At 38.9% G+C, this 25,501-nt stretch overlaps 2 protein-coding genes across 2 annotated transcripts; one reads left to right on the forward strand and one right to left on the reverse strand.

Annotated features, from left to right (window-relative positions):
- Nucleotides 1–4,804: 4,804 nt before the first annotated feature.
- On the forward strand, nucleotides 4,805–9,046 carry LOC122080171 (flocculation protein FLO11). Its single transcript, XM_042647076.1, has 4 exons — nucleotides 4,805–6,280; nucleotides 6,996–7,220; nucleotides 7,403–7,494; nucleotides 8,167–9,046. The coding sequence occupies exons 1-4, from the start codon at nucleotides 5,078–5,080 to the stop codon at nucleotides 8,936–8,938; spliced, it is 2,292 nt and encodes a 763-aa protein (XP_042503010.1). The 5' UTR covers nucleotides 4,805–5,077; the 3' UTR covers nucleotides 8,939–9,046.
- Nucleotides 9,047–11,599: 2,553 nt separating this feature from the next.
- LOC122079712 lies at nucleotides 11,600–20,060 on the reverse strand. Its single transcript, XM_042646402.1, has 8 exons — nucleotides 19,378–20,060; nucleotides 16,123–16,270; nucleotides 15,858–16,008; nucleotides 15,600–15,725; nucleotides 15,416–15,496; nucleotides 12,838–13,030; nucleotides 12,475–12,745; nucleotides 11,600–12,051 (listed from the first exon to the last, which is right to left on the reverse strand). The coding sequence occupies exons 1-8, from the start codon at nucleotides 19,567–19,569 to the stop codon at nucleotides 11,801–11,803; spliced, it is 1,413 nt and encodes a 470-aa protein (XP_042502336.1). The 5' UTR covers nucleotides 19,570–20,060; the 3' UTR covers nucleotides 11,600–11,800.
- Nucleotides 20,061–25,501: the final 5,441 nt, after the last annotated feature.

Raw genomic sequence — 25,501 nt, forward strand, 5'->3', positions numbered from 1 at the left:
GGCTTTTCCCAACCCATTCTTCACACTTTCAAAGTCTTATAGGATGGTTCTAACCTAGATCTAGGTTAGATACAAGTGATGGGAAACCATCTTACCTTTTTTGCTCAAGAACACCTTCAAACCCTCAAAATCATTTCAAACCCACAATGCTTCTCCAACCTTGTCAATACCTCTTCAAATCCTTCAAGATCAACACATAAATCATCTATTAAACCTTAGATTCATCATTTCAAAGGGGATTTACAAGATCTCAAGAAACCCTACTCGAATCAAGGGTTTATGCTTGGGTATGGTGAATGTTCAAGGAACCCAACATTGCTTACCTCTAAATGTAGATCTAGAGTTGAAGATCACTCTCCCAGCGCCGGAATGGGAAGATCAAGCTTTGGTGCCGCTGAAATCCTTCTCTTCTTCCTCTTCCTTCTCTTCCCTTCTTCTTCTCTTTCTTTTCTCTCTCCTCTTTACTATCCTCACCAACGTACGGGTGTCATAAATGAAAAGAAAAGAAAATCATACATGCTATATATATATACTTCCTAAATAACTGAATAGTTCACATGGATGGGTCACTCAGGTGGATGGGTGCGCCCACCTGTCTGCCCACCTGAGGGCCAAAACTTGAGATTTTGACAGAGTTCAGGCCTCAGCGCGAACCCCACCCCTGGCATACAATGTAATATACGTACACACCTTAATACATGGCTACAATACCTGATTTATCCGTACATGGCCTTATGATAGGTGCATGTACACGGCTTGGGTACTCCCGTTTCTTCTGGCACTGGCTCGGATTTGTTGGGCCAGCCGGTGTTTAAGGTCACCCTTGCCATCATAGCCCATAAGGAGCCCGCTCTAACTCTCTCCTGTTCGGATCCTACATAGTTAAACCGGTTCAACCGTGTAATCAGACCGGGTTTAAGAAGTAGGGTATTACAGGTTCATTTAGATTAATTAGGTTTATTAGCTTTAATTTGGTTTAATATGGTTTATTAAATGTGAATTAGTTGATTCCGGTTCAATTGGGTTTATCTTGTTTTAATTGGGCTCAACATAGTTTGATTTGGGTCATTGGGTCATTGGGTCCAATCCATTGTTTTTGCTAATTCGTTTTATTTTTCATTTTAATTTGTTTTGCTTTCTTTTATTGTTATATATTTATTCAATTAATCGGTTTTATTTGTGGCTTAATATACTCACTTAATAAGTAGGTTTGATTTGATTTATTTTTGATTTATTTTTGTTCTTTAGACATAAACCCTTAGATTAGGATCTCAAGCCCTAATCTCTTCTCCCATCTCTTATTCCTTTCTTTCTTCTTTTCCCTATAGCAAAAAATCAGCTGCCTCCCTCCTCTTCTTCTCCTTCCCTTCTCCGTGGTTGGCCCCCCTCAAACCGGCTCGTAGCATTAGGTGTGTTTCTTAGGTTTTCGGGTTGATAAAATGAACCCGTTTCGGTCTATTTCTTTTTATCTCAAATAGTGGGTCCCTTTAGAATTAATTGTGTATTTAATTTAGATTCGGATATCTTGCCATATTGATAATCATTAGATTTAGATAGGTTAGTCAATGTCATGTTTGCTATGCTTCGTGTTTATTAACATGTTTTTGATACTTGATGATTTTTTTTTTCTTGTTTAAATCAATTCATTTTTCTCATGCATGTAGGTTAGCTAGTATTCATATTTTATCCACTTCTCACTCATATCACCACATGGGACATTTACAACCATTGTATATTTAACATAATAGTTAGATTCCATTTACTTAAATTGAGGTAGTTAATTAAATAATTATTTTAATATTTAATTAAATAAAGTTTTAACTCATTAGATTAATTAAAGTTCATAATGCATTTAATTGACTCTTAAAATTCGGTTTTAATTGTTTAAATTATTAGATTGATTAGGTTTTCCAAAACTTCTATCTGAAATAGTTAGATTTGGGTAGCTTTCATCATTCAGTTCAAGTTTTTGTCTTTCTTTAAAAATCTTTTTACCTATTAGATTAATAGATTAATTAGGATTGCAATAATTCATTTCACAAATTATTAGGGATTATGATTAATCATTTTAATTAATTCAATTTAGGATTTCATAAATTCATTAATCGTCCATCTAGGTTAGGCTCAATTAATCGAGTTAGTTCAATTTAGGGTTTCACAAATTGCTCAACTAATCCTAGGTCTAGGCTTATTTAATTAGCTTAATCTAAGACTCATAATACATTAATTAAATCATTTAGGGTTTTTAATTTTTAATTAGTGTAATCATTTTATTATTTGCATCATAACCTAGCTAGCATAATTTAGACACTTGGCTTAGGGTTTTCACATGTCATACTTAGATACCTAGTTTAGGGTTTTCAGTGACCTAAATTTAGGACTAGTTAGTAGGGTACAAACAAATTTTAGTCAAACAAAAAGAGACCGGCCTTAGGGCCGAGCAGACTGGGTGTCTAACACCTTCCCAGTCTGTTACTTGACACTTGTCCAGAATCTTGGTGCAAATCAGCTTTATCCATCAAAGTCATTAGTCTCTCTCTCTTGATTGGGGGAGACATTTATGGGTCCTAGACCATTTTCTAGGTGGCGATTCCCTTTTACCGATAACGTGTATCCCCCCTTGGTATCTGATGACTAGGGGATACTATTTCATCTCATTAGGGTCGAACCCTAACGTGTATACATGCATTACATGTCATATTGCGATCCCGACGGAAGTCCCTGAAACCTACAGAGGGTCCATTTGAGATTAGTTACAGCTGAAATATGATGGTCCAACTCCCAACTCCCAACTCAATTGTCTGACAAGACTTGTAGTGCATTATTCATGTCTATTTTCAATAGTGTCAACATATTTGCTCTCATCTCTGATGTATTATCCATTCTTTGACCCTGGTTTTCTCCTTCTGAAGAGCTCGGATTGGGTTCAAATTTTGAAGGTAGATGGGTAAATCGGTCATTCTGTCACTTACTACTCAATAGTTATTTATGATATAATACAATTAATTAAAGTCTTTTCACATCTTAATTCCACAGGCAACCAAAACAAAATGGTTTATTTTTATATTCTTTTTTGTTTTTTTTGTTTTTTTTTCTAATGAATTATAAGTACCGTCGTCCAAAACTATATAAATAAAACACGAAATTAGTTTATAAAAAAGACTCACCAAATATTTAATAATAAAAAAATATATTTACATCAACAAATTATACTTATAACCTGTTCCACCGAAAAAAAAAATTATACTTATAAACTGTAATCAAGATTTTAGTTATCGATATCAGCAGATATCGATCCGATACCAATTCAAATTGAATTGCATATGTCTGAATCAAACAATTTTGCCTCTGTTCTGAAATACATAACTCGGATTGCTTAGGAATGGGTCTCAATATCAGTTGATACAATCAATCCTATATCAATATCAGAAACAATGCATGTAATTACATCAAATACATTGTCTATTTCAGAAAACTAGCAATCTTTCATGCACAAATGCACATAAGGCCATTTGTGAGATAGAAACAGAGTAATTGAGATAATAATTACTAATTCAACCCAAAAAAAAAAAGCCAATACTATTCAAGAATTTACTTCCAACAGCTGCCAAAGAAAATAAATGGCCTATTAATTATTACAAAGCACAATCCTTAAATATAGTCTTAAAAGGATAAAATACTTCATACTTCACTTAGATTGAATATGTTGGAACTAGTTCAAACCATTTGATTTCACGGAGCTAAAATTTATTGAAAGTGACCAACTTTTCGATAGAAAATGGAAAAGTGAAAAGGTTGATAGCAGAAAAAAAATCTTCCCGATTCAACCATAATCAACTCAAATCAGACCATTCAGGTATCTGAGAACATCCGATCTAAATAGCTCCAAACAACATCATATAAAAGCTCTCCAAATGTGCACATGGAACCCTATGTTTTTTGGGGAAACAATTTGATCTCTGAATAGCTCTATAGTAGTACAAAAATAAATTACATTGAAATCACTCAAAACCACTAAGAACTAAAGATAAAGAGCACAAGTTTAGATCTAGTGTCTTACGATGTAACTAAAGTTACACATCATATGCTTCATCTTGGTTCTACTTATCTTAAGATTTTTTACTGTAAGATTAATCTCCATAATTCCATCTTAGCATGAATATATGTTTTTTGTCTCATCTATTTAATAATATTCAACAAAAAGCATGCACCAAAAAATCTCATCTTAAATGCCTCTATCAATTCATTCATGATTTTGCGTATAACCCTTGCACCAGTGTAGAGGCCAATGAGAATGAAAATAGGAGCATTAACAAGGATGAAATTTTGTGAATTTACAAGGGATGGGGCTGCAATTTTGCAGAACAAGATCATCCTCTCCAATTGAGGGATGCTGAAGAGGGACCAATAAGAGCACTCTATCTCTCTATCTATCTCCTTCTCCAACACTCTTGGGTTGGAGAGGATCCAAATCTGTAACTATGCCCCTTTTGTGTTTTGACATAAGATCCATGCAATCAAGTAGCATTCTCCTGCGCCAACATGGACTCATGAGAACCAAGGGACATCAGACAGAGGCGGGTTTTTCATTTCATGGGGACGGGGAGAACATCTCCCCCTATATATAAACTATTAAAGGGCCAGGGATTTCACCCAAAAAATGACGGGGATCGCGCGGGCATAGGCCGGACATTTTGAAATTTAAAAAGTGAAGCGGTAACATCAATATTTGCTGCCACGTCACCGGTCCAAGATGAGTTACCTTTTGCAACGTAACGTCTAGGGGCGGGGCAGCGGGACATTTGAAATTTAAAAAGTGGAGATGAGTTACCGTTTGCAACGTCTATTCCTTCCTTTCTGCTCCCTTCCCATTTACTGTTCTCCCAATCTTCCTCCCTCTGCTTCTCAGTTCTCCCCCATTCTAATTTCTAAGCCAGCGTCGGATGTTTCAACAGAGCAGTTTAAAAAGGAAATTTTAAAATAGAACTACGACTAGACATTTCGTCCTCACTCAGAGAGAGAGAGAGAGAGAGAGAGAGAGAGAGAGGTTGCGGAGCCTTGTACGAAAGGATTAACGATGGCGTCTCTCACCCCGGGAATCCTTCTAAAGCTCCTTCAATCAATTAATTCTGACACGAAAGTTGCCGGAGAACACAGGTCAGTCCTCCTGCAGGTAATTGGCATAGTTCCGGCGCTAGCGGGTTCGGACCTTTGGCCCAACCATGGCTTTTACGTCCAGCTCTCCGACTCTGCCAACTCCACCTACGTCTCCCTATCCGACCGCGACATCGATCTCATCCTCACTAACCGCTTGCAACTGGGGCAATTGGTTTACGTGGATCGCCTCGTATTTGACTCCCCTCCTGTCCCTCGTGTTTCCGGCATCCGTCCCATTGCTGGCCGCCACCCGTTTGTTGGAAGTCCCGAACCACTGATCGCCCGCATCTCCCCTTCGAAGCGCGGCTTTGTCATCCAACCCATCTCCTCCGATTCCGACGACCCTGCTTCTCTCATACACTCCACAGCTGCTCCCCCTTTCTTTGTCCCTCTTCCTCCTCCTATTACCAAATCAGCAGGTGATCTTAGTCTTGACTCACCAGCACCCTCGCACCGCCCGGGGCCTACCCCTACCCACAAGGACCGCTCAGGGACCGTTCTTGTCCCGCTGGATGGAAATGCCTCCAAACCCATTAGAATTTCCTCTGACGAGAACCAGATGAAGCCGCAACAGGAGAAGGAGAAGCCCCGACGCTTCTCGTCTCCCGCTTCAGCAAAGCAGCAGAGGCCCATATCGGCTGGGAAGAGGATGGAAAGGGAGCCTTCACCTGCCAGCAAGGCAAATTCTAGATCTGCTTCTCCAGTCCCGTCCAAATACGTCGTTCCAAGCTTGGTTGCAGCCCGCGATGAGAACCGGAAAACGTCAAGGGAGCCTGCAATCATTGTGCCTTCCAGATATCGGCAGCCATCACCCACTGGCAGAAAGCAGGCTTCCCCGAATGCTCGGAGGGCTTCTCTTTCTCCCCGTAGAAGGCTTTCCGGGGGTTTGAAGGTTTCCCCAGTGGTTGCCACTGCCGCAGCTGCGGATTCTGCTACTAAGAAGAAGATGGCAACCATAGTGGCGGGGATTTCAAAGGTTTCTGATGCTTTGATTGGCTCTTCAAAGACAACGAGGAAGAGCTGGGATGAGGCACCAGCAGCTGCGGCCTCTACTGAGCAGAAAGACAGGGTGGTGATCTCTAGACATAACAAACCTGATCTGCAAGCCATTATGCAGACCCAGGTACTCTTTTTTCTTCTTTTTTTTCCTATTATTCATTTTGGTGATATTGACCATAGTTTGTTGATTGTTGTGCAGTTGAGATTTGGTTGGAGTCTTTTATGCTAGTTGATTAGGCTTTTGTTCTCTTAGGCAAATCTCTCCTTCTTAGTTTCACACTGGCCCAATGAAAGCCAGTCTAGTTTAGACTTGATCAAGGAGGGCTGGGCCTGGGAAGGGGAGAACGTCTTAGTGGTCAAAAGCTACAGATTTTCGCTTTATAACCCCCTCCATCATTGGGAGATGGAAGAAATGGTATTATATTTGGCCCCAAAGCACTAGAATGGTGGGGAAAGAATTTTGAGATTTTTCTCGAGTCATCAGAGTGTTACATTAGGTTCACTATAGAGTTCATAGTTGTAGGTCTGCCAGAGGCCCAGAAGTGTAATCCAATGGGAACAAGAATTTCACAACAAATTACTGATCATCTTCCTTTAAAACTTCAGGGTGATTTTCCCGATTAACCATCTAACTTGGAGCTTAAAGGAAAATATAAAGAGCAATTCTCTTCAAGAGGTTGCTAGTGTAAAAAAGGCAATAAGAATTGGTCTTCATACATTGTGAATTGATCTTTGGAATTCTTACATTCATTCGCCCTAAAGTTGTGGTATATATAATTTTTGAATCTCTTGTCAGTAGCCCCAGTTTAGCAACAACACTGCCATTTGTAATTTTCCAGGTGACCCTTTCAAGGCGACTCAGTGATGCTAAAGGAGCAGCAGCTGGTCATGAGGAGCTTGCTTCCACCAACGAGAAGACAAGGCCTTGTAGAGTTGAAGGTCATTTGATGGCTGAGAAGCATGGCGGCCCCACTACCCCCACAATCATATTTCATGATCGCAAATGGACGGATGGAAGTGTTCAATTGGATGCTGTCCCCACCAGCCTTGCTAAACTTGGAAAGGTAATCAATTATAGGCGTTGTAGGATTCAGAATCTTTTTAAGACTGGCCAACATTGAAGAGAAATTGAGCTGATTTCTTGGAATAACATGTTACCATTGTTTCGGTTGCTTTATTTCTTCTCCTAAGCGGTTTTTCGACCATCATATGTAGCCTTATTTTTTCTTTTTCTCCCATCATGCAGGAGGCTCTGAAAAGGAGAAATCTTGCTTCTACTGTTGCTGCTGAGGCTTTGGAAGAAGCCTCTGTAACCGAATCTGCTGTTCGGAGTTTGAGGTGAATATCTGTTTTTATCCCTTTCATTTGAACAGTAAACTAAGGAAACAGTTTTTCACATTTTCGAAAGCAAAAATGGATTTTTTAGTGTTTGATAAATTTATTTCTTAAAACTTTTTTTGTAAACATAATGTCACTAAAAAACCTAATAATATCATCAGATACTCAAATGGGAGAGAGGGTTCGGTTGTCTCTTTTTAGATTTAAATAGTTGAGAGATTTATCGTGCACAACAAAATTTTTTTTCTCTCAAATTCGTTTTTAAAAACGACGAAACAAGTACTTGTTTCATCAAAGTCGTTTTTAGAATCATAAATAGACATAAATTTTGATTTATGTTTTTAGAAACGGGTGAAACAGAACAACTTTATCAAACGTTTTTTTGGTTGTTTATCTGTTTCTGGGAACAAGAAAACGTAGAAACGGTAGAAACGAAATATTGTTAAACGGTGCCTTAGTGTTTTACTCATTCAATAGGAATCCTTTTGACCACAACACCGGGGCCGGTGTTATGAGATTGAATGCATTTGTTTGTCTCAGCACCCCATTGCAAGTAAAATACTACAATAGTGTGTGTATCATCATATAATTACAGTTTCTGATATGTTGCATTTTTTTTTTTTTTCTTTAACACTCAGGTCAGACTAATCTTATCCCTTATATTTCATTCAGCATGTTTTCAGATCTCTGTTCGTCTGCCAAGTCTGAAAATCCTCTTCCAACTATTGACCGTTTCTTATCAGTTTATGAAGGGGTTTTGAAGTCGTCAATAATTGCAGAATCGGTTGCCATTAGCCATGATTCTAACAGGGCTGACAATTTTGTTCCCACCGACCGCTTAAAATCCGTTTCTCTTTGGGTTGAAGCTGCTTTGGCAACTGATCTTGAAGTTGTTTGTCTCATTAGCAATCAAACTGGAAACAATTGTAAAAGCCAGTCTCTTGAAATGCCTACTAAAACTGTCATGGATGTAAGGCTTCCATCACCACCAAGGACGACGACTGGATCTAAGAAGAAATTGGCCAAGAACCATTTGATCAATGATGCTCCACCACCATCATCATCATGTGATCCCATTGCTGGGACTACTACTGGGTCATGGTCAAGGGGAGGTGGGTGTGGAGTGAAAGAGACAGTGGAACTGGCAAGGAATTTGCAAATGGAAATGGAAATTTGGTTCCTGCAGTTTGTTGAGGAGTCGTTGGATGCAGGGTTCAAGGTGTCATCAACTGATGATTTCCTTCAGCCAGCGAGTGGGAGTGGCCCAATTGCAGCCGTCATATCACAACTGAAGCGTGTCAACGACTGGTTGGACCATGTAATAGGAAAACGGGAGATGCTGCTCACGGAGAAGATTGAGCGTCTAAAGCGAAAGATATACGGTTTCGTCATTCAGCACATGGGAACGGCACTTGATGATCCTACTTCACTTGTATCATCTTGATTTCTCTACGTTTTTCAGATTCTACTGCAACTTTCTTACAAACAAATGTCCTGTTTTTTGGGTTTCTAGTAATAATTTATTAGGGAAAATTTTCCCTATTATGCCAAAGTGCAATATCCATCTCACTTTTTTTTTTTTTTTTTTGGTCTCGCATTGGTTTTTATTTTTGTTACTATTTTTAAATACTCTCCTGAGTCCTGATCTGATCTGGATATATGTATGTGATTCCATGTGAATAATAATACTTTTTCTCAAGCCAATCATTGGTGTGATGCCGTGATGTGAGGATTCCTCCCCACATTTTACAATAATCATGTATATTAGAACATTTTTTCTTATGGAAAGAAAAAATGTATCAAGAAGAAACATAATTTAGGACATCATAGTTTGAGGTGATCTTTTTGAGATATTATTATTATTTGTTTATTTATAAGAATCTTTTTAGGATATTAGTTTTTATTGTAATCTCTTATTCTAAGCATTAGTAGTGCCATTTTGTTATTGGACCTGAAATAAAAACAAAGTTCAACAAAAACTTATTACATCCAAAAGTAGAGGGATGTTGCTTCAAGGCCACGAAGTGGTACTTCAATCTGGAAGGAGATTACCTTATCTCCTTTGAGTCGCTTCAACCCACCCCAATTCTCCATTTGTTGTCCCTTGCCTGCTTTAGACCCATGAGAAATCCTTGAAGAGGAATGTCACTCCAAGGCCACTAAGTGGTACTTTAATCTGGAAACGTTTTATTTTTCTGGTGAAGCCTTAGCCAATCATGAAGATAACTAGTTCCTAGATGGAAAAAGTATCCCTACAAAAGGAGGGAGAATGGAAAAAATATATAAAATGAGAATAAAGATAACTAGTTCCTACATGGACAACTTAAGTTGAAAACGCCGAAGGCGGCGTATTGAAAGAGCTCCAGCCAAATCGCTACACAAGCCACCGCTCTACACCGAAACAGAGAGGAGCTGCTTATTCTACTTCTACAATTGACTACTAAAGGTTCATTAAGAATCATAACGCTACGCAGAGCTTTCAACATTCGCTATGCTACGCGGTGATCTACGACCACCTTGCATTCCATACACACGGAGAGTGTTAATCAGTGAATCAACTCTCTTGAAGGGCATCTTAGGTGCTGATATGCACCACTACTAGTAATGTGTTTTCCAAGAAGTGTAGCTCAATGGCCCCAATTGACTCCCTTATGAATTTTCTCTTCGTCTCCTTATGAGGCCTTATAACCCTTGTGGTACCCTTGCACAAAAAATAGAGGACATTGTCTAAGATTAATCACATGCCATGCCAAATTTCATAATCTAGTTAAATCAAATATTATCCATGGTCGTGGTTTCTTAATCACATGCCAAATTTCATAACCTAGTTAAATAAATTATATCCATAGCCCTCGATTCTCAAAACTGTAATTTGCACCGTGAGTTTGGGAGCACCTAGGGCTGGGGGTTTGTTTACCTATCAAAAGAATTTGAACCGCCACCTAGCTTTCCGCTGACCACATGGAGCATTGTTGAAATAAATTCTTACCAATTGGCGAGCGGCCGGCCGACGTCGATCACAAGATATGGTTCAACAATCATCACGATTGTGAATTTAATCGTGAATTCGTGATAGGCAGGTTGTATTGTTATTGAGACCAATAAGTAGCCCAAGTCTAAACATACTAAGTTATGAACCCCGTATGCCTGCCCTGTTGTTGGCCTGTTGACGATCATAAGCTTAATTACTACTAATTTGAGCTGACATTGCCATCCTCCCCTCCACCACCACCACCACCTCCAACCCCCCAAATGAATTGGAATCTAAGAACAAAGATGTGCCCCCACTACCAACAACCTTTGCCATGCCATGTCATGCACTTGATTAAAAATTTGAAGAGCTAATTGTACCAATAAACTAAGGCTCCGTTTGGTATAGTTCTAAAAAAACGTTTTTGAAGTTTTTTCGTTCTAATGGAACAAAAAAACAGAATCTTCTGTTTAGTGCACTTATGATCCATTTTTGTTTTTTTGGAACAAAAAGTGAAAAAAAAAAACTCGAAAAAAGAAATTAAACGGAATTTGGAGTTCCGTCTTCCCAGTTTCGTTCCATTTTACAAAAAAAAAAAATTCCCCATAAAAATCTGAAATTTTAAAACACTATTTTTTCGTTTAAAAACTGCATTTTGGTACAGAAATTGAAATTTTCGTTTTTGACACGAAACAACGATACCAAACAGGCTCTAAGAGTTCGTAAAACTAAAAATAAAAACCCTATTCCACGGTTAGTGGAGTCCGTTGACCAGAGAAGTAAAGAACTCCAAAGTGTCCGTCTTGAATGCACTCCTCCCGAGTCCCCAAGACATGGACATTTTTAAGTGAGAACCCAATCTCGGCTTTGAGAATTATAATGGCATCTATCACCACAGGATCACTATGTGTCCAGGTCACCAGTGTACAACTGTAGATGGATCCCAATCCAGATCGACCAGCCCACCAACCTAATCCAACTAGCAGTGTGTTGAAATTCTGACAGTCCATCATCACTACCCACATTCTCAAACCTCATCGCTCTATCCTGTGAGGAAAGCCCGCAGAGTAGGCTTCAACACAACTTGTTAACTGGATCCCAACTCATCCGTACAGTTCTGCACTCAAATAATCATTTCTAACAAAACAGGGGAGTGGGGGTTTCAGATAACTAAATGAACTAAGTGAATTCAAACAAACATATCGACTACAACAACACTTACTGATACAGTGACAACAACAAAATTCTCCCATACAATGGTGTGGACAGCCCAATGATGACCTTTGGGTAACAATCATTGGATCTAGAAAGGTATATAGATGCAACATCTCATCTTCAGTTAGACCACACATGAACATAACCATGCCTGTTACCAGTGTAGATCTCATTGCGGTCCTCATCATAAAATAATGCAGTTATATCTTCTAAAGCATCTGCGACCGGATTCCTAGTTCTGGATGCATATAACCGCTTCTTCAAGTTGCCACTGATATTGTTGCACTCAGCTTGACTGCTACTGCTGCTACTAGCACGTATTTTAGCTAGGCACTTCCCAGTCAAGATATTGCTGATGTTGATCGAACCAGCTGCCAAGAAAGAATATCTCGTTAAATATAGAAACATAATCCCACAAAGGCTGTTTTTATGTTACAATGTCCTATCTTGCCTCCAGAAGACACTAACCTACATATTCAATGATCAAAATGTGTTGAGCAATCGATTTTAAAAAAAAAAGTCAAAGTTTTAAGCATTCAAGGAAAGACTTGTCCATTAATTGGAACAAGAACAAGTACAAGTACAAGCGCATATGGTCATACAAGTATACCAACTGTCATCAAATACGAAATGAAATGTTCTAACAAGAGCAAATCCCATAACAAATCTACAAGGCACATATGGAATAATCATGGGGGAAAAACTCAAAAATGTCTTCATCATTTACTTATATAATTCATGGAAGCCAAGTGACATGTTAACTAGGAGACACAACATTACAGCAGATAACTTACCATTTCCTTCCACTGATGGATCATCGGACTCAGCCTTGCAGTAAGAAATAATAAGATCTTGATCACTTGTGATATAAATGTTGTTTGTGTTACAATCAGGGTGCCATAGGAGATGATCCTCAAATGAAGTTACAAGCTCTCCTCGGAAGTTCCAAACAGCCACAGTTCGATTTCTAAATGTCAAGAACAACTGATTCTCATACAGAAATATAAAGGCCGAAGGAGTCATGAACTCAGTTCTGCTAACTTCTGTTAGCTCGGCATTACGAACCTACACAAAAACCAGCAGATAAAACGGTGTTAAAGTTCGCAACTGACAATGAACTTCCTAACTATTAATGAGAAGATACAACAAAATCTTACATCAAGAATCTGAAGATTCTCATTCTCTTGCTTCACAAGAAGCTTTTCATTGAACTGCTCTATGAAATCCACCTTCTTATTTCGATGAAGCAGATGGTTGAATGCTTTGAGAACAGTGCCATCCTCTATCGATAAAATCTTGAGTGGAACATGGCTACTAGCTCTTGTAAATATCAACAACATTATACCCGGACTGTAAAAAGAAATGCAAAATGAAATGTGAAAGATTAAGAGATTTTAATATAATTGCAAGTACCGGAAACCAGAAAGATGATACAAAGCAACTTCATCACAAATGAAAACTAGAAAGGAAAAGAGATGCAGAACTCAGATAAATCAAGCAGAGATAAATGCATCTTAAATACATTAACGCATCACCATCCAGTACTTGCAAATATGGGTTGACTGGGGCTGGCTATAACTCAAGTCACTGGGCCTAAAAAAGGGGCCTAACTGCATGAGGAACTAACACTTGCAGGCATGGTTGACGTAGATCGAGCTTGCAAAAGAAAGGGGTTGTTGGTTCCATCAAACCAAACCAGTCAGCCCCACCGTTGGTCCATCAAGTCAACCCAAAACCAGATGATACTGTTCATGTGAACAGGACGCGTGACCAGTGATTTGTTCTTTTTTTTTGTTTCCTTTTTATTGTTTCTTTGTTAACAAGTAGTCAAAAGTCATATTTAGTCTCTAGAAGGGTTTTTTATTTCTATATTTATAGTTTTTTGGTCTCCAAATTTTTAGTTTTAGCAATAGAGAAGTCTCGTTTCTATTTTCTTGTTGATTCCTATTTTCGATCTTTCTATGCAATTGAGTACTTCTCCTCCACTATATATAAAGAAGCATTGCTGTAACACAATGACACGAACTGTGCTTACTATTTTGGCCTAAGATAGGTTGTTCATCAACTGAGAGAGTTGAGGATGAGAGACCCAGGCTGAGATAGCCATCCCTATCCCCCCTTTCTTCCTCCATCGATTCTCACCCTCATCCTTTTTTTCTTCTTCTATTTTTTTTATCTTTGTCCACTGTTTAAAGTGAGATTGATGCCCTCTAAGATTGCTGAACAGTAGACACAAACAAACAGGCTACCTAACAGGATTTCGAGGGTTTGTTGAGGACCTTAAGAGGACCAATCGATCCAAATTTGAAGATCATCTGATGCTTCCAGCTCAAGTTCTTGAAGATTCACCGAAAGTTACATTTTTCTTGCAACCAGCATAAGTCTCAATTCAGCCGGCAGACTTTGTTCAATTTTTTATGGTTTGTTCCTCCATATAGCATCTCCATTCCATCCAAATTTCCAGCCCAACAGATCCTATTTTGTCAGATACAATTTATGCAAGGTTTTGACCTAAATCTGAGTCTATTTTCAGATCTGTTCTTACTGTTGAATCTGATCTATTCTAAGTCTTGTTGAAGTTTATGATATAGATCCTACTGGGACTAATCAACCTGAAACTTCAACAAAGGTGGGAATCTCAATGGCCTCTCGTTTCCGACCAATGGATATCTCAAATCATCAACCAAAGAAGACTGACTGCTGCTGCAACTTGGATCTGGCGGTAGGTCAAGTCCAGATCTGATTCAGGTTTTGAATCTCTCAAACAGGAGGACCTATTTGAGATGAGAATCTAGGGTTAAGGTCGCCCAAGGGGAAACCTTCGAAGAAAGCCTCGGCCTAACCGGATCAAGCACTAAGGAGATCTGAGAGTTTGATTAGGGCTGCATATACCACCAGAAACAGGGGATTTTCAGCAGGGAGAGTACAGAAGTAAAGAAGAAAGAGAGAGAAGAACAGAGAAAGGAGAGAGCTACCACACCTCTTGACAACCATGGTTTCACCCAAACTAAGATTCAAATCCAAAATCCAAGTCTGAAATCTCCATCAAGTTACATGGTTGATATAAAGGAAAAACAAGATAATTAAGGAAACTAACTAAACTAGAATAGAAGTAAAATCCTACTCAAATAAACGTGATTCCCAAACTAATTCTAAAAAAGGAAAGAAATTAAATCAATCCCAATTAACTCAGTTCTCTAACTGCATCAACAACTCCCCATAAGTCCCTGTTGAGGTCAGTAACTGCATCACCCCTTTTTGGTAGCCAAAATTCCCAAGAATTAGTGACCAGGTCTTCAGGCTTGAAGTTCACATGGACCAGCTTGCACCAAATGGTGCTCCCCAACAGGCCCATCCAAAAATCTAAACCCTTCCACAATGAAAACTCAATGACCAAAGTCTTTCACTAACCCAGGCTTCAACTGCGAAATGTTTTGATAGTCCATAAAAGTGCAAGAACAAGAAAATAGGCACATTGCCTTCTTTTTCTTTCCTTCATTTTTTTTTTTTTTTTTGGGGGGGGGGGGGTTGAGTGGGGGTGGGGTGTGGTATAAAATGTACATTATGTCTATGGAACAGTAATGTACTACAAAATAAAGGCAAGGAATGCCCATTCTGTCAGAGTAATGAAACATGCAATGAAAAAATTTATATAAAATAGCAAAAGAGGAAATCGAAACCATGTTTTAGCCAGTCTCTCTATGTGCATCAGAGAGAGAGAGAGAGAGAGTTTACCTGATCTTGATTTCTTGAACATGCTTATCCGTTATAGAATACAACATTGTGTAGTTTTTCAAATCGAATACCTTGTACACACTGACAAGAGAAAGCAAAAGGAAATTCATACAATCTTGTATCCAAAAGCTTCTACCGAAGAAGCACACATTCGGAAAGTTCAAAAACCTAGATAATAAATCACCTATCCTGTGCAGAGTAAGTGAGAACTTTTCCATTTACATCATCAAACTCTACAAACCCCGGCCACTTCAGCGACTCTGACTCAAAAAGAGCAAAACCTGCATCAGGTTTGCCTCTACGGATGTATCTACACCATTCAAACAAGTAAATATTTAGTAAGAAACAGAAATATTTACAGAAAGCATTATGTTAGAAAGGAAGTGCAAAACATAGTGAAATCCAAAAATAGATAAATAGATAAGAGAGAGGTTTAACACACTCAATCCTCGTGGTTCTGCATTTTAAGGAACTGAAGTTGTCTGATGCATAAACCGAAACAGTAATAAGTGAATCGTTGTTCTTATTGTAAAACAAACTTCGGATGACTTCATCAGGGCTCACATTTAGAAAGCATATTCTCTGGTTTGTCTCTGCATATTTTCAAATCCAAAAAACAAAAGATGCACTGTGAAGTATCCTCTGGTTTGATTATATAGTACAACATAACACAACAATTATCTTCTAATAAATGACTGTGCCACTACCTCTGCTAAAAGCTGCACAGACACCAGATTGTGCAAGAGCAAAAACGATATCACGGGCTGCCACTATTTCAATAATTTTTGATCTCTTCTTTAGAAAAGGTAGTATGAAGGAACAATGTCCCTTGGGATCATGAGTATCATATTCCTCCTGATGCAAAAAGACAATTGAACAAGTTATTGTAAGCACAGATTCAAGACTCCAACATAATATGCACCAGAGGTGTTATGAATATGAATCAAAATACAAGTAGATGTGTAACATGTTACTTTTCCAAACGAGATGACAGAAAAGAAATAATGGGAATTCAATTCCACTAATTCAGATCCCAGTTTTCCATAGTGAAGAAAAGCCAAGCTTCTAATAGTCACTGAAAGAAAAATAAACCTTCCAACAACTTGAAGGACACAAAGGACACACAACCTGGTATTGCAAATAGTTTTCCAAAGTGAGAGGAAAGTAATGAAATTCTAGGTCACTTTTTAAGGAATTAGGGATTAGAAAACCAAGGGAAATTCTGGGATCACAGACATTAGCCACCCAAAATAGAAAACAGAATTGGTGATTGCCAGAGATAAAAACTCCACTATAGTAACTTCCAAAATTGCAACTCAGAGTCAGTTTCAAATTTGGTAACTACCAAGATTTTGAAGATTCTTAGAAACTCAGAAAATATATAGACAAAAGTGGACCAAATTCTAGAAACTTACTGAGTAGAAACCAGATTCAGAAATAGTAATTAGAAGATATTAGAAACATGTTACAGAAATAGCAGGTAGAACCAGAACCAGAATTACAAAATTAGGCATAAAAAAATATCGTAGAAAACCAGGGTCAGAAATAGTAAATGATGAAAATAGTAACCAGTAGTAAAACTCAACAAGCAGCAACAAAATAGTAATCACAGGTCAAAGGCAAAAGTGCGGAAATAAATCAACAAATAGCTGCTAAATCAATGGCCTGAATCTGGTTCTAAGAGCTGGAAAAAAAATAAGAGAACAAGAGGAAGGATATGTTCAGAAGCATAGTCGTCACAGCGTCTAAGTGACCCAAGGCATTGGAGCAGCCTGAATGCAAGGCAACATCAACAAGACATCCAAGGCATTGAAAAGCATGTTTAGGAGTCCCACCTGAACTGCAGGGCCAGGGATCCCACCAGGCTACCTTGGCATCCCACCAGGGGTGTCACCGCATCTCACAATAAAGGTCCTTGAATGAGTTGAATCTCACAGAATTAACAAGCAAAAACCATGTTTGAATCTCAAAATCGTAGGGGAATTGTATAGCCACTTCTTTTTATTCATAAAACAAAATATAACAGAATAAGGACACTATGTCATGGTGGCTGTCACGACGGCTGTGACACTGCCAAACTGGCTTAACACTGGCTCTGACAGCTGTGATGTTGCAACAGCAGTTTTCTTCTTCTTTTTCAGCTCGACCTCTGCATCAGGAAGCCCCCAACCCTAGCTGATTGGTTTCGTGGTAGAGGAACCAGATTTTCTCTCTAGAATTAACACCACCTTTCAGCCACATCATTTTCAACCCAAACCTTTGTTAGTCTATTGAAACCCCATTTGAAACCCACTAGAATTCAAGACTAAATCTTCTAAGTTACTTTTCATTACTACACAAAATATTCCACTGAATTCTCACGGACGATAGCCTAGTAGCACTTGTAATATACAAAAGGTTACCATATACTATAAACCAGGATCAAAACACCACCAAAGAAAGATTATTCTCCTTCAAATTTTTGTAGAGCTTTCCAAATATGAATTGTTTTCCATACAGCTAAGAAAAATTTTTAATGCATCTGATTTTACTTTCTATCCAGTCCATCGTGAACTAACCATTCCAGCCATGGTCATGATGTCACATCTATCCAAGAGCCACACCTACCCTACACCCCCCCCCCCCAAAAAAAAAAAAAGAAGGGAAGAAAAAAGGCATGTGGTCACCACGTTTTGTTAAATATGACAGTAGAAGCTTAATGTTGTATTTATTCATCCCTTAATTATGGCTTGCCTTTGCCAACCCTGAGTTATGAAGGCACCAAGTTGCCCAGCTGCCATCTGGGCTTGCCTTGGTGCCATGAGAACCATGGCTGCAAGTATTATATGGGGCTTTAGTTGAAACAGTGTTGTCCTTTGGTTAATAGAACCTAACTCCAGAGTCTAGTGCTATGATTCATAGGACACTTTCCCCGTCTATGCAAGTCACATTTAACACATTGTGAACACTGCAAGGCCCAATGTTTGGAGACTTCTTTGCATTCCTCAAACGTAAACTAGCTGAACATAGTCTTAGTTGGATGTTTCCTTTCTTTTCCTAAAGCTTATGCTGGGCTTTAACTTGCTTTAACTAATACGCATTAAGAATTTATAACACACCTAAATTCATATACATGTAGCATCACCCTTACTTTGAGTTACGATCAGCTTACTTTTCAACTAAGATTTTATCAAATTTAAAAGTAGTTCAAGAGACTAGAAACTATTCTTGTGTAATCTCAGACAAGTGTTATTGGACTAAAGAGCTACACTAATGCATTCTATTAAAATGGATCTCAGAAAAGTGTTATTGCACTAAAGAGCTACAGTTATACATTCTATAACACAGAATCTCAGAAATGTGTTATTGCATTTTTATTTTTTTTGGGGGGTGTTCAAGCTACTTGTCTGCACTTTGCAAGCTAGAAAAATGATAGACCGGGCAACATGCTCTCACCAAAAAAGCAAGTAGCTCAACAGAACGAACTCCATCAAAACTACTTAGGTTGACATACAATATTATGGTTGAAGAGCCCAAAAAAAGGACCAAATGTGCCAGTTTTACTGGAATTTATTTCAACGAAATTTTCCAAGTTGGTGTTACTAAAAGTTCAGTACAACTTGACTTAGTAATTCCCAGACATAACGCATAACAACAACTCTATTCTGCGGGGCTATTTAACAAATTCAATAGCTTGAACTGAGATGACACCAATCCGGAAGCAACCCGCTCTGAACTAACTCGTAAATAACTTGAATTAGAACAATTTAAGTGTCCTCTACAGATAATCCTATCGACTAGCTAACAGCCGAAGGGTCGATGGGAAAGGGGAAGTGTCAAAGTGGTGAGCAGTGGAGGATCCCCATTCGAAAGGAAGAGTATAAGCACGGAAGTATCACTATGTAACATATGTAAAAGCAGAAACAAGGTCGGACAAGTATCCAGACAGCGGAAACGAAAAGAACCACCCGGGGGGTTCTTACCTGAAGACGTATATTCCTGAACCGTTCCTGGGCATTGCTCATACTAAAAGCACGGTCTCTCTTTGAGCATATCTCTCGTCTCTGCAGCTTCTTCACGCTGTTGACAAATCCATCAACGAGGGGGCGTTTCTTAGCCAAAATCCGGCGACCACAGCAAGGGCGAGGGCTGACGGAAATCCGCCTTCCGTCCATTTCGAAAACCCCAAGAAATCAGTCGTGTGATAGCGAAATCGCATTTCAGCAAGAAAAATAAGTTAACGATGCCATTAATTGGCCTGCCTCTCAATAAACAGAAACTCAAGCTATAAGTACAGACCGAAACCCTCTACATCTGGAAGACGGCAGGAACAGGCGAAAACAAGATCAAAAACCAATACTTCAACATAAACCCTAGAGCCCTCAAAGGGAGTAAAATTTCAAAAATAAAAGGGTCTAGGGCTTTGGCAGAACGGATTACGTACAAAGAAAAGCCTCAAACAAATGAGAGAAGAGCCTTAAACACACACTGCTCCTCCCACCCAATGATCAATAATATAGGGGTTGGATTTGGGGACTTCCCACCACCCACGGGGAGGGGGGGAAGACAACAATAAAATGATAAAATCGCCGTGTCTCTCAGACACACCCACAGTCGCAGGGGGGAGGTGTTGGGGGGAAAGGGGGCTCGGGGGAGATCGGGGGGAGCCAAGAGTTGAAAACGTTTGAAAGGAAGGCCCTGAAAAAGCGTAGAGATTATTAGGCCGGATTTCATTCAGTTTGGCGTCCGATCTTGTGATCAAAAGAGTCGTGGTAGAAATGAGAATAAAATATGACCAAGCGCCACCGTTTGAATGTTGTGGACCCCTATAGGAAAGCACTGATTGTGATTCTCTTTAAAATTTTGGGCTATGTTTGATAACCAATACCTAAAAGAAATGAAAAGAAAATAAGATTCAATTTTTTTTCTTTTTTATTCAACAGATAAGCAAAGGGAAATTACACATTACATAGCATATCCATCATGCAAATATAGCGCTTTTTGAGTATCGCCTCTTTTGCTAGTGTTTTGAATACCCCATATAGCTATTAGTATTTGTTAAACAAAATTTGGGGTAATGCTGGTGTTTTTCTAATTCTATGCATGCTAAGATTAAAGTTTTTGGCCACCTATTAAGCAACCTATCTTCCTTTTTATCTAGTAGTCATTCGAGTTCCTTAGCACATCTCTAAACATAATCGACCTCCATGCACGCTTTCCTAGCTTTTGACATTCCTTTTATAAGCCCTAGCACCTCCAACCCACCATCCTCTCCTGTCAGGCAATAATTAGTTTCCATTAGAAGACAATTTCCCTGTGAGATAAAACATAGAGCCAATGCAGTATTCGTTAACCATTTGTTCTTAACACTGGTGATAATGATGATGTTGGTGTTTGTTTGTGGTGGTGTGAGATGTTCGGTGGATATTGGATCAGGGATTACTTGATTTTTCGGGCCATTGTTTGGTATCCCATAAGAGATCCAATAATCAACCTGCTTAACAACTTATTGCCATAATAGTTTATGATCATTGAAAACATATTGATTCCTATGTTTCTAAATGAAGTACGTGGTGAACATGAAAATGGAGAAAAACCAATTTAGGTATGTTTTGGGGATAATGCCAGAATTAAAACAAAGTATTATCATCTGGTTCACAGATGAAGTTGGGGTAAGATCCAGTTTGAAACCTAATGGCCCCACGTACCATATCCATTTGGATTCTTCACATTCAAAAAACACATGTTGCAAGGTTTCTCTATTGTTGTGGCATCTTCCACAAATTGGATCAATGTCTACCCATCTGGACAATTTGTCCTTAGTTGGGAGACCATTGTTGATAATTCTCCAAATGAGAAAGGCCACCACTTAGAGCAAGGGGAGGAACAACTACATCTTTTGGGGCAAACCGTGGGTCTTGTCAAAGCTTTGTTCAATATGAACTCAACTGCCCGGTTAGTTTTGAAGGATCCATTTTCAGTAAGGAGGCACCACCATTTGTCAGTTTGTTGAGATAATGGTATTTGGGCAATTTTCTCCACATACTGTGGTGGTAGAAGGGAGTGTAGCCTAGCAATGTTCCATTGGCCAGAGGATAGAAGTTCACTTACCAGAGTCAGTTGAGGGTTAGAGTTATTAAAGTAGGAAAGATCGATGATGGTCCTCCTTCTTTGCACCCAAGGGTCATTCCACAGGAATGAGGAATTACCATCTCCAATTTTCCTTATGACCATCTCCTTTAAGGTTGGGATAATCTTGGCAATACTATTCCAGCAGAAAGACCCCCGTGCCTTTATTGTCTTTTGATGGAAAATAGATCTGATGTGAAAGTATTTGGCTTTGAGAACCCTAGCCCAAATACAGCTATCACAATTTAATAATCTCCAACTCAGTTTGAGTAGAAGGGTCATGTTGTGTGTTTCAAAATTCCTAATTCCAAGGCCTATATTCGATTTGGGTTGGCAAATTTTCTCCCATCCAATGAGGTGGCACTTCTTCTCATCCCCCTGATCTTCATTGCAAAAATGAAGGTAAATAGAGTCCAGTTTCTTGCAAATATTTTTAGGGAGAGCAAAACAGTTCATTAGGTATGACGGGGTAGAAGCCAAGGTAGATTGGATAAGTATACTTCTTCCAGTATAGGAGAGCAATTTAGATTTCCAAAGACTAAGTTTTCCTTTGACTCTCTTAATGAGGTTGGTGATCGAGAGATACTTGGGCTTTGGATGAAACAGGTTGGTTCCTAAGTAGACAGATTTATTATCCATCTCATGGATGCCAATGGTTTTACACAGCTCCTTCTTGGTGTGGTTATCAATGTTAGAGTTAAAGGCCAGGCCACTCTTGTCAAAAATTATGGTGAGACCAGAGAGATTAGAGAATAGCTCCATAATGCATTTAATTGTCTTCAAGTCTTCATGATTTGCTCCGCATAAAATAAAACTGTCATCGGCAAAGAAAATGTGAGTGATTTTAGGGGCTTGCCAAGCAATTTTAATGCCTCTAAAAAGGTTAAGATCCATGTAGGTTGCTAAGAGTCTAGAGAGTGCTTCCATGACAATGATAAAGAGGAATGGGTTGAGGGGACATCATTGTCAAATCCCTCTCGAGGTAGTAAAGTGATTGAAACCCGATCCATTAATTTTAATGGAGAATGAAGTGGTACTAATAAGGTTATTGATCATAGCAATCCACTTCTCTCCAAAACCCAGGAATCTAAAGAGAGCTATGAGGAAGCTCCATTCCACCTTGTTATAGGCCTTGGCCATGTCAAGTTTAATAGCAACAAACCCCGACTTGCCCTTTTTCCTTTTTAAGAAATTAAATATTTCTTGTGCAATAATAATATTGTAGGTAATTTGTCTACCTGGGATAAAGCAACCTAGCAGGGGGATATGAAAGTGTACAAAAATGGTTTTAACCGTGTAGCCAGAAGTTTCGTAATGATCTTGTAGGACACATTGCAAAGACTTATTGGTCTATAGTCATTAACCAATTGAGCATTGTCTTTTTTGGGGATCAGGCAAAAAAGGTTACGGTTGGCAAATGATGGAATGTTGGTTGAATAGAAAAAATCCAACACAAATTTACACGTCTTTGGATAGGAAATCCCAACACTTCTGGAAAAATATTGTCTGGAAACCATCAGACCCTAGAGCTTTGAAGGGGCCGATGGAGAAGACAATATTTCTAATTTCCATTGGTGATGGGGGCTCCGTAATCAAGCTGAGTTGATATGAATCCAGAGGGGAAATAGGCATTCAATGAAGGTTGGGTCTAGGGGGTTGGTTGTAGAGAAAAGTTGTGAGAGGAAATTTGCAAATTCTACTACAATTGCCCTAGGGAAAGATATTTTTTCCCCATAATTGTTAACAATGAATTCAGGTTTCCTCTTATGGTGATTTACCTTAGAAACAAAGTAATAGTACCTTGTATTTATGTCACCATCCTTGATGTAAGATTGTCTTGACTTTTGGTGCCAAAATCTTTCCTCTGCATCCAAAATCCAACTTACCTTATTATGGAGCCACTCCAAATTGTGGTTAGTATTATGGAAATGGTTCAATTCCTTATTTTTCAGGAAAAGATAATGGGATAAAAAAAAATTAGATTTCATGTTATTTATATGTCCAAAAGTTTCCCAGTTCCGTTTGGCCATAATTCTACTTAATGCTGCAAGTTTCGTGGATAAGCAGTTGTCCTCTAGGGATATCCACTTACCTTGGCAGAAGGAGTAGAATTCTGGGTGAGCCATCCAAGCATGTTGGTAGTGAAAAAATTTTTTGGATTTGGCAATTTTCTCCGATGTGTTAAGAACAATCGGGTTATAATCCGATCTGATAAAGGCAAGTTTGGCAAGTAAAGGATTGGGACATATAGATATCCAATCAAGGTTTGCATAAACTCTATCCAGGCACTCTTTGATTAAATTGGGTGGTTTCTGTTTGTTAGACCATGTGAAAGGGGTTATCCATGAGTTGGATAAGGTGCAAGTTATGTGTTGACAAAATATTTTCCAATAGATGGATAGAACTAGTAGGCTTGAAAGGGTTCCCTCCAATTTTTTGTTCTTGAGAAATGATTTCATTAAAGTCTCCTATGAAAACAAAAGGGGTCTTGATAGATGCAAGGTGGGTATTTAACATTGACCAAAATTCTGATCGAGGTTTGGGATGTGGAGGGGCATAAAGGCAAACCAAGGCCCAACATATGGGAATGTCTACTGTAGGGTTGACCATAATGGTAAAGATACCCGGATCCAAATGAATGGAGCTAATGGATAAAGAGGGTTTCAACAGGAGCCACATGTCTCCCATTTTACCATTATTCCCCATGCTATTTATAAATGGGAATAGTTAAAAGTCATTAGGTGCGGATGCAATTTAAAAGAGCTATGATCACTAATTTTTTTCTCACACAAGAAAATAATATTAGGATCAGTAGCTCTAACATGGGAAAGAAGGCACCCTTTAGTAGTGTTTGTGTGCAATCCTCTAACATTCCAACTTAAAATATGCATTGTGAAGAAAAAGCTGCAATAGGAACTAGCAACAGATAGTATATGTACAACGATTTGAAGGGAAAAAAGAACTGCTAAGATAGATCTCAACAGTAATGGTTATGTTGTGCAAAGTGGATAGCAAGTTAGATATTACAGGTAATAGATGATTGAAAATATAGATTTATGGAAAAAAGGAGAAAGATTGAAGTAACACAGGGGGTTATTACCCTGGGAAGAATTGTCTTTTCCAATATTTCTTTTCAAGGTTATACCTGAGATCATTAAACTTAAACATAGGTAAAAGAAGCAAGATAAATAAACCGAAAAAAGGATGGAATAAGGTAATGATACATACCCGGCCCTGCGTGGAGCTTTCTGGCTCTCCCCCTTGTGAAAAGTCATCTTCGTTTATTTTCCGTAGTGTTCAGGCTCTTCAACCAGCTTGTCACAACCCTCTTGAACAACCCTCCCTTTGAATCTCTTCATCAGTAGGTCAACGGTAAGTTCAGGGTCATCGGTTTCAGCAATTAGGTCACAAATGTTGGTGAAAGTCCCATTATCCTGTAGTTCCAGACGGGTCCTTTTACATGGCCGACGTTTAGGTACACCTTCACCAGTCATATTGAGCTGGTTCAGGGTTGATTGCAGGGATGGGAAATTATAGTTAATGGTGACATGGCTTGCATTGTTTAGCTGGTTGAATGGGTTTTGATGTTGCTTTTTGGTAGCTGGAATGATGTCATTCTTTGAGTTGAATGGAAGTTGACAAGCGGTTGGCCGATTAGCTTTTGTAGTAATAGACTTAAGTGAAAGACCAGTGGTTAAGAGGGAGGCATTGAGGGGCAACCCACTACATTCGCCAGTAGATGCTGGCAATCCCACGAACATAGGATTCACCGATGGTATCCCAAATGGGATTGGGGCGAAGAAGATAGAGGAGGGGACCACAACATGGGTAAAAGGAGCCAACATATTTGTGTACAGGGAAAGGAAATTTTGCAGCCAAAGAGGGTATTCCAGCTTGTATAATGTGGATAGGGATGCGGACAATTCAGCACGGTTGTTAGGAAAGGGCATGTTTTGGACGACTGACATGGATGAGGTT

Source organism: Macadamia integrifolia, chromosome 5 (genome assembly GCF_013358625.1).
Source record: "Macadamia integrifolia cultivar HAES 741 chromosome 5, SCU_Mint_v3, whole genome shotgun sequence".
Classification (NCBI taxonomy): domain Eukaryota; kingdom Viridiplantae; phylum Streptophyta; class Magnoliopsida; order Proteales; family Proteaceae; genus Macadamia; species Macadamia integrifolia.

Excerpts from the sequence above, each read along its gene's own strand:
- LOC122080171 (XM_042647076.1), top strand. The coding sequence starts at position 5,078 with ATGGCGTCTCTCACCCCGGGAATCCTTCTAAAGCTCCTTCAATCAATT. Across the intron at positions 7,221-7,402 it reads GCCTTGCTAAACTTGGAAAG|GAGGCTCTGAAAAGGAGAAA; the intron begins GTAATCAATTAT and ends CCCATCATGCAG. Across the intron at positions 7,495-8,166 it reads TCTGCTGTTCGGAGTTTGAG|CATGTTTTCAGATCTCTGTT; the intron begins GTGAATATCTGT and ends TATTTCATTCAG.
- LOC122079712 (XM_042646402.1), bottom strand. The coding sequence starts at position 19,569 with ATGGACGGAAGGCGGATTTCCGTCAGCCCTCGCCCTTGCTGTGGTCGC. Across the intron at positions 15,497-15,599 it reads ACTTACTCTGCACAGGATAG|TGTGTACAAGGTATTCGATT; the intron begins GTGATTTATTAT and ends TTCTCTTGTCAG. Across the intron at positions 12,052-12,474 it reads TCCATCAGTGGAAGGAAATG|CTGGTTCGATCAACATCAGC; the intron begins GTAAGTTATCTG and ends CTTTCTTGGCAG.